Source organism: Lutzomyia longipalpis, chromosome 4 (assembly GCF_024334085.1).
Source record: "Lutzomyia longipalpis isolate SR_M1_2022 chromosome 4, ASM2433408v1".
Classification (NCBI taxonomy): Eukaryota; Metazoa; Arthropoda; class Insecta; order Diptera; family Psychodidae; genus Lutzomyia; species Lutzomyia longipalpis.
Genome location: NC_074710.1, coordinates 5551785 through 5560437, shown reverse-complemented (window position 1 = coordinate 5560437; position 8653 = coordinate 5551785). Strand labels below are relative to the sequence as shown.

The 8653-nt window shown below is 34.9% G+C and overlaps 1 protein-coding gene across 1 annotated transcript; it reads left to right on the top strand.

Moving 5' to 3' along the window:
* Window positions 1-3648, top strand: LOC129795854 (solute carrier organic anion transporter family member 74D-like). The gene is made up of 5 exons (XM_055837369.1): window positions 1-426; window positions 845-1407; window positions 1503-1950; window positions 2079-2780; window positions 3435-3648. Exons 1-5 carry the CDS (start codon window positions 263-265, stop codon window positions 3598-3600), a joined length of 2043 nt encoding a protein of 680 aa, XP_055693344.1. The 5' UTR covers window positions 1-262; the 3' UTR covers window positions 3601-3648.
* Window positions 3649-8653: the final 5005 nt, after the last annotated feature.

The following is an 8653-nucleotide window of genomic DNA, read 5'->3' as shown; positions in this document are numbered from 1 at the left end:
AGCTTCAAAGCTCAACAAAATCCGATAGAAAACTGCCCTGCTTTACTCTACATGTAAAAGATACTGAGCATCAGCATCTGGCAGACAAGATGACAAATATTTGAAGTACAGCATTATCTTATAAACGAGTAAATTTAATCCGTCCGTCGAGTGTTTTAGTGGTCATCAAGATAATAAGTGCGTGAAAACCGCTTCCGACACCGCAGAAAAAAGTAATTGAATTAGTTGTGGGAGATTTGTGTTGCTGGTGAGAAGTGCAGTCATGCCGCAGAGTGATGAGAATAGAGATGTGAATATTAATCAGGAAGAATGTGAAGGTGAAAAATTTATTCCGCATCTCAGGAAGAATTCCCTGGATGCGGATCTACCACTAACTAAGGATACAACATGCGGACTTGGACCACTTAACTGGTCTTTCTTGCAAAAGTGAGCGCAGTTTTACTCAATTTAAATTAAGTGTTTAAAATTGAGGGTTAAAAGTGAATTAAGTGGCTGATTAAGTGATGTAATTGATCCGATTGATCACAGACTGATCTGATCTTTTTGTCTTCAAAAATGGCGCCTTAAGATTTTTTTTTAAATTTAAATTAATTATCTCAAATGGGAGCTACTTCTTTTTTTTCATCTATGTAGCAACATTTTCTTATCAGTTTTCTTGAATTTTTCATTTGATATCTGTGTCAGGTGTGTGTGATTAAATAAATCATTTCAAGTGAGCTTCTGTTATTGAAATGATAAAAAAAGGAAAGAAAAAATGGCGAAATCTTGCCGTATGAGATTTCTTCAACATCTCACGACGAAAAAAAAAATGTCTGTCAAGTACTTTTTATCATCTCTTTTGTAGATTCGCAAATAAGAATGTTTATGTTGCGATAACTGGCATTTCGGGAGCTGTCTTTATTAGCCGCTTCACTTACTTCTACGGTACAATATCAACGCTTGAAAAGAGATTTAAGATTCCCAGCCGAAACATCGGCTATCAGTCCATTGGGCATGAGCTGATGCTGACTTTTGTAGCCATTTGCATAACGTACTTTGCTGGTAAAGGTCACAAACCCCGATGGATTGGACTAGGTCTACTGACAACAGCCCTTTCATGCTTCTTCATGGCATTGCCGCATTTTATCTATGGCGGCGGTAGTGTGGAAACCTTAACGCTTGAACATGGCTACGACCCTAACCTAGGTGGTCTAGAAGAGGCACTAGAACGCGAAAAGAGAAAGGATCTCTGCAACACTGATGCAAATTGGGCAGCAAAGTGTGACACCGATGAGGGGCACATTGCACCTCAGGTGATCTTCTTTGGTGCCCAAATTGTTGCAGGCTTTGGGTCAGCCATCGTATCAAGCCTAACATCAATCTACATGGATGATAATGTAAAGAAGGAAGACAGCCCCATTCTCATAAGTACGTTAATCACGCAGTAATGTGTCAAAAAGTTCTAGCTTTTGAGAGTTTAACGAAATTTCCCTAAATCAATAACCGCCATCTTTAATTCGCAGGCATACTATTCTTTCTCAGCATGACAGGCCCACTAGTTGGCTTTGGTATTGCGGGAATTTGTCTTAAGTTCTTCGTTAATCCTTCCCTTACACCCACTATACCAAATACTGACCCCCGATGGGTTGGTCTCTGGTGGTTTGGATGGCTTGTAATTGGAATAGGGCTACTGTCTAGTGCACTACTAACTGCACTATTCCCAAAAACATTGCCAGATGCAGCAAAGAGGAAACATCTTGCTATGCTTGAAGGTAGAGCAGTTGCCAATGAAAGTATCTTACCAGCTAGTTGGAATGACTTCAAAACAACCCTAAAGCGTCTCCTGTCAAATAAAGTCTACGTACTGTGCAATTTAACTGCTATTTGCTCAATTTACGGAACAGAACCATATTATATCTATACACCGAAATACATTGAATCTCTGTATCAGAAAACACCTACTGAATCTAAGTAAGTTGTGTTTAGATAGTATTTACCGTTTTGACAGTTTTGACGTTTGATTTTTTTTAATGTCAACATAACCCAACATGACAGTTGAATAACAATCGAATCTTAATTGTTTTTTGTATGATTTTCAGTTTCTACACAGGAACTGTTGGATTTATCTTCACGAGCATTGGCACAATAGCATCAGGTATTGTAGTCTCACGTTTTAAACCAAGTGCCAAACGAATCGTCCAATGGAATTGCTTAATAAGCATCGTGCAGATCTTGTGCAACATTACCTACTCCCAACTAAGCTGTCCAGCCAAAGAAATGGCCATTAATTTTGAAAATTTCACAAACTTAGATTCGTGCAGTGCTAACTGCAACTGCGATTTTGTTCAGTATGCCCCAGTATGTGGGGAAGATGGAAAAACCTACATTTCATCCTGTCATGCTGGATGCAGTGATAACGAAGATGTAACCGAGAATGCAACTAAAATATTCACAAATTGCTCGTGCATAGCAACCAATGGAAAAGCATTAGGAGGCTATGCAACTGAAGGAGCCTGTCCCATTAACTGTCAAAGAGAATTTACACTCTTTCTCATTACAATGAGTTTCCTGAGACTCATAATGGCTACAGGTGTCACAGGAAGCTTCCTACTTAGCGTTCGATGCGTAGCTGAGAAGGATAAAACAATCTCATTGGGAATCAATATGGCGTTCTGTAGTATTTTGGGTTTTCTACCCATCCCAGTTGTTTTTGGCGCCATTGTTGACAGCACATGCGACCTCTGGGGTAAAACCTGTACAACAAGTGGCAATTGTTGGCTCTACAATGGTCCATCACTTAGGTAAGGACAGTTTACTAGTTTTTTTTTTAGTTGCAAGGTTATATACTTAATCCATTTCGCGAAATATTATACCTTACAAATTAATAAAAATTAATACAAATTATTTTTTAAAGTAAAGGAATTAGGAAGACGTTTTAAAAAAGAGAAATGTCCTCTGGGAGCATCTGCAGGAATAATTATCGTGATACATAAATTAAATGTTTCAATGTTTCTATATTTCATGACGTCGTGAAAGGGTTAACACATGAAACATTCGGTATTTTTATCGTGCTATTTATTTTGTGGATGCTTTCAGAGGACGTTTCTCAGTCAGAACGTCTTCTTTGGTCTCTATTTCGTGAATTTGATGCAACAATCTAACTTGGAAAAATCATTAAATAAAGACAAAATTTAGGAAAATTAAACATTTCACGTCTGAGTCTATGTATTACCTAATGGGCGTGAAAGGGTTAAAATGTCTTCTTTGACTCTTTCTAACCCTTCTACGCATAATAAACGTATTTCCAGTTTAAAAAAATATAACTAAATTCATTGAAATGTGAGAAAAGGGAATATTTAACGTGTTGGTCGACCCAATCGACATAAAGGGTTAACTCAAAATTTGTTACATACTTAAACTTTAAATAAAATCAAAATTTTCTTCTTTTTTTTCAGATATTTATTAAACTTTTCAACATGCTTCGCCAACACCTTGGCACTTTGTTTCAACATAGTTAATTCGAAATTTGTTAAAAATATTGAAATTTTTGATGAAGAGGAAAATAGTAAAAATAGCAAATGCTCTGAAGAAACTCACAAACTAGAAACAACTAATTTATAGTGGAAAAATAATTATATAAATAAAATGTTTATGCATTAAGTGGATGAACTTTTTGACTTTTAATTTTTCGATAAAATAAATAGAAAATAATGAGAAGGGCTATGATCCCTAGGACGCTGGCAACGCCTCCCAATAATTTCCACATAAACTGAGTTAATACCATTTTTTCATAGCACGGATAGGGATCATCACAAATTCCAGGACATTCCGTGTTATTTGGCGCGTCAGCAAAAGTTAAAAATCGGCTTCGTGGAATGTTTAGATAGTCGATTATTTTGAAGGTTTCTTCAAGAATTTCGGGGTATTCCAGGGTTATATGTCCTACCAGTAAAATTCCTAAATCATGCCTATATTCATCTAACTCTACACATCCCACCAACACAGCAATTTTTTTACTTAAGTACAGAATTCCGACATTTTTATATAAGTCTGAAATTTCTCTTTTGCAGGTAAACAGTTGGTAGTCAGTAGTACCCTTGTAGGATCTTTTGTAGAACTTTTTAATTAAACCCGAACGTATTTCCACCAAAAGGCTGGTAGTGTTTTTGCAGTTCTCAAAATTGAATCCTCCTGGGGTTATTTGGTAGTAAAAATTGCTGCTAAAATTTTCAGCATCATTCACCATTATTGCAACGCGATAGCAATTAACGTGTAATCCATAGAAATTCCGGAAAATATGTCCTTTTTCCTTCCACAATGGCAGGAGTCCCGCAACATTGTAAGACAGGATTGCTAGTTTTTATTTTTCGGAAAAATTGCGTTGCGCCCGGAAATTGGGACATGCACCTGGGAATATTTCTGCCAAAACTGAAGTATTTTTGTGGAGGAAAAAAAGGATAATTCCTATAATATCACAGAGCAACATTTTACTCAACTTCTGTCACATAAATGATTATTCATTTGTTTCTTTTAGATATGGTAGATATGTGATTTAAGGGTGTCATTAAAAAGGTATTAAGGATACACATTTTATTACAAAATAATGTAATAAAAGAATTGTATACATAATATGGTAATTATATACACACATTAACCCGAAAATTGTTTGACGCGAAAAAATCACAAAAATTAAGAAACAAATTGGCCTTATTCAGAAACCCTTGAAATTCGCTTGAAATCTTGAAATTTCAGTACAAATTTCACAGTTTTCAAGGGTTTCTGTGTCGCTGAATACGGGCGGAATTCACTACTAAGTGGTAGGGGTAACTGGGGTAAAATGGTGAATTTGAAAAAAAGATAAAAATTAATATCTCAAGAAGCAGTGAGAGCTTATCTGTCTAATTTTGTCAGTAGTTGCACTTCATACTCCTGCCTAAGCATAGAAAGTTTCATAATAATTGATCCAATATTTTGGCTTTTATTTGAAAAACAAATTTTTCGAACCTCAAAGTTACTCTGACCACTCAACTACAAATTCAGTTTTGGCGAAATTCTCTGAAATATTTTTTGATCCAAATGCATTTTGAGACAGAGTAACTATTGCTAAACACGAATCTAATCTGAATTTTCCGAAAAAATTTTCCGAGTTTTCTCGTAGAACACTGATAGTAAAAAGTACCGCTTGGGGCAAAATGGTGAATTTGGTGTTTTTTTTTTAAAAATAACTTTTTAAATTTTTGAAAGAATAATTTCCCTTAATTAGTATAACTATTATATACAATTTCGGATGTTTAATCACTTCCTATTACCAATTTTTATAAATTAAAAAAATAAAAAAGGCAATTTCATAAAAACGTTTTTTTTTTTTAATTTTTTAATTTTTTGTATTTTTTTTTTATTAAAAAAAAGTTTTAATTGGTACACAAATCTCTCAATCTCAATAGATATTATAAGTGTCTTGCTAAAATAATTTCATTAAATTAAGATTAGCGAACAAAAAACGCAATTAACCGTTTTACCCCAGGATTTTTGGAACAGGCAAATTTGGAAGAGTTTGGAAAATGGCCTGAAAAAGCATTTTCCCATTGAGATAGAGAAAAATCGTCTGAGACAAAGTTGTAGCCCGGAAAATTTTCTATAAGATAGTAGTCATGGGAAATCTCAAATATTTCCATGGAACTCAGGAAAAATTATCTCCCAAAAATTCACCGAATTACCCCAGTTTCCCCTACTAGTCGGTGTTAAGGTTTTAAATCGGTCTTGGATTTTCCTGCGTTGTCTTGGAAAATATGTAAGATTTTCTGATTAAAGAACTTCAATTTGAATAAAAATAAATCTTAAATTGCATTGAATAGAGAGAAAGAAATTTATAAATTTATTTTATTTTGTTTTACTTTATTAACAGACTTAAAAAAAAATTGACTAAAAACCTTAGGACTGACTTACAAACCAACTTAAAACTTTAATCACAAACGTTTATGCATTAATTGGATGGATTCTCTGACTTTGTATCTTTCGACACAACAGAAATGAAATAATAAGAAGAACTGCAATCCCCAGAACACTCACAATGCCTCCCAATATGAACCATTTCCACTTTGTCTGATTTTTAATTTTCGTAACCTTCTCATGGCACGGAAGGGGATCCTCACAGATTTTAGAACAACTATCTCTTTTGGGTTTAGCGGAGAAAATGTTAAATTTCTCCTGAGGAATACCTAGATAGTCAATATTCTTGAAGGATTCCTCAATAATATTCGTGTAAACATAATTACCGAGGGCCAAGTCAAACATACTACCGTGGGCTAATAGTAAAATCCCAAGATCATGTTGATTTCTTGTACGTTCTTCACATCCCACCAATACTACAGATCTCTTGCTGTAGTACAAAATACTAATATTTTTCACATTTGTAAAATTCCCTACACATTCATATGGACGGTAGCTTTGGTAGTCAATGGTACTCCTGTATGATGTCTTGTAGAAATCATAAACTCCACCCGAACGTATTTCCACCAAAAGACTGATTTTATCTTCACACTTTTCAGAAAAAATTCCATCTGGGATTATTTGGTAGAAAAAATTTCTACTGAACTCCTCTGAATCCTCCATGACCAACATTGTGGTGTAACAATCAACAGATTGTCCATAGTATGTGCTGAAAATGTGACCATTTTCACTCAACATTGGTAAAAGTGCAACAACATTGAAAGACATCCTTTCTTCTCCTCCATTTTCAGAAAAATTACGTTGGGTGGGAAACAAAGGGCATCCACCTGGGAAAATTTCGGCAAAAATTGAGACAGTTTTGCTCAGGAAATAAATGAGAATTCCGAACAACATTCTACCGAACTAACCAATCAATTGCTGTACGAGTATAGTCATTCACTGTATCTTATTGATTCAGCTTAAAAAGTATCATTAAAAAAGAATTAAGAGGACATATTTTATTGCAAAATCGTTTGGTAAGAAAACTAATTTACCATCCTAACGTCCAATACCTTCAAACCAACTTGGTTAAGCGGATATTTTAGTTTATTACAGTAGACCAACGTTGCAGTAACTAGGGGAGAGCGGGGTTAAAAAAGTCACTTAAGGGTTTAGAAAAAGCTCAAAATATCCCAAATAGATAAAGCGAAATGTACAGCTCATTTCTTTAGGAAATTCACTGCCCTACAACTCTTTCTCAGATCATTTTGTTCTATCTAGCTAGGAAATATGATATTTTAGGCTTTTTCCAAACTCTTAAGTGACTTTATTAGCCCCGGTCTCCCCTACAGCTGTTTTGCCCTATTAAAAATTGAAATTTATGTTGAAAAGAAAGGTATGCAGCCCCTCAATCACTCCTAAAATGCAAAAAATATCAGTTTGATAAAGAAGAAGTCAATCATAACGCGTCCAGTTATAAGAGTTGGTATACCACAACGCGGATGGGTCAGTCTATGCGTTGTAATTTAATTTGGGGAAAAGAATTAGTAGGCAAAGTTGATTATTTTTTATGAAATTGATAAAAATTTTCATATCTGAAGTTCTATAAGACCTACAGAAATTTCTTGACTAGTTTTGGAAAGTTCTTGAAACAAGCTATAAGTTGACATATATATCAATAATTTTCAAGGTCACATCTAGAACAAAAATGGCGGATATTTGTTTGAGCAAAACAGTTTTTTGCACTTTTTGTCCTCAAGAAATGGTTCTAGAGGTTTCTGATGTTTCAGAAAGTTGTAGAGTTTTGCAAAACCTTTAATTTGATACCAAATTGAGCAAAATCGGAGAGACCGTTCAAGAGATATGGCTCATAGAACTTTTCAAATTCAAGAATTTTTCAAATGGTCATATCTTCTAAACGGCGACATAGATTTTCTTCATTTTCGGACTGGTAAAAGATATTGAGTCAGGCTACAACATATCAAAATTTAAAGGAAATCTATAACAGATGTTCGGAGATATAGGCCCTTAAAGTTAGGCAATTTTTGTTTTTGATTTTAACGCCTCTTGCGGCCATTTTTGGAAATTAAAATGTTGTAGATAGTTGTAGGGCTTCTTGAAACCTTTCATTTGATACCAAGATCGTCGAAATCGGTCAAGCCGTTCTCAAGTTATATCGAAAAAACACTTTTTGCTTTAGGTCGCCATATTTGCTAAACGGTTTGACCGATTTTCAAGTATGAGTTATCGATGAAAACGTCTCACTGAGCACTACAACATACTAAAATTTCAGACCTCTAGCTATAAGGGAACTGATTGACGGTATTTCAAAATGGCGGATGGCGGCCATCTTGGATTTTGAAAATGCAAAAAAATGAAATTTTACACCCACATTTCTATAGAAAACTTCAAACCGGAAGTCTCTATCTGTTACCGTTTTCGAGCTATAAGGTGAAATGTGGAGTCCAGGCCGGCAGGCCGGCCGGATCAAAAATTTTCCACCACCATTTTCGTAATGTGGGATGTCTAAAACGTGCTCATACCAAGTTTGAGCCCGATCTGAGGTGGTCGGTTTTTCCGATGATTACAATACTTGGTATGCCACGATTGTGGTATACCAACTAATTATTGTCCTTTAAATTTCCTAAGAAATTCTAAATTTCTACTCAAAAAATAAAAGAAGTATTTGAATCAATTCCTAAAAGAGAAAACTCGCAAAAAGACATCGCTAAATATTAAATTTTAG

What these genes read in the sequence shown, in the direction of transcription:
- LOC129795854 (XM_055837369.1), top strand. Translation starts at nt 263, where the DNA reads ATGCCGCAGAGTGATGAGAATAGAGATGTGAATATTAATCAGGAAGAA. An exon ending in AGACAGCCCCATTCTCATAA is followed by an intron (nt 1,408 to 1,502) that starts GTACGTTAATCA and finishes TTTAATTCGCAG; the next exon opens with GCATACTATTCTTTCTCAGC. An exon ending in TACAATGGTCCATCACTTAG is followed by an intron (nt 2,781 to 3,434) that starts GTAAGGACAGTT and finishes CTTTTTTTTCAG; the next exon opens with ATATTTATTAAACTTTTCAA.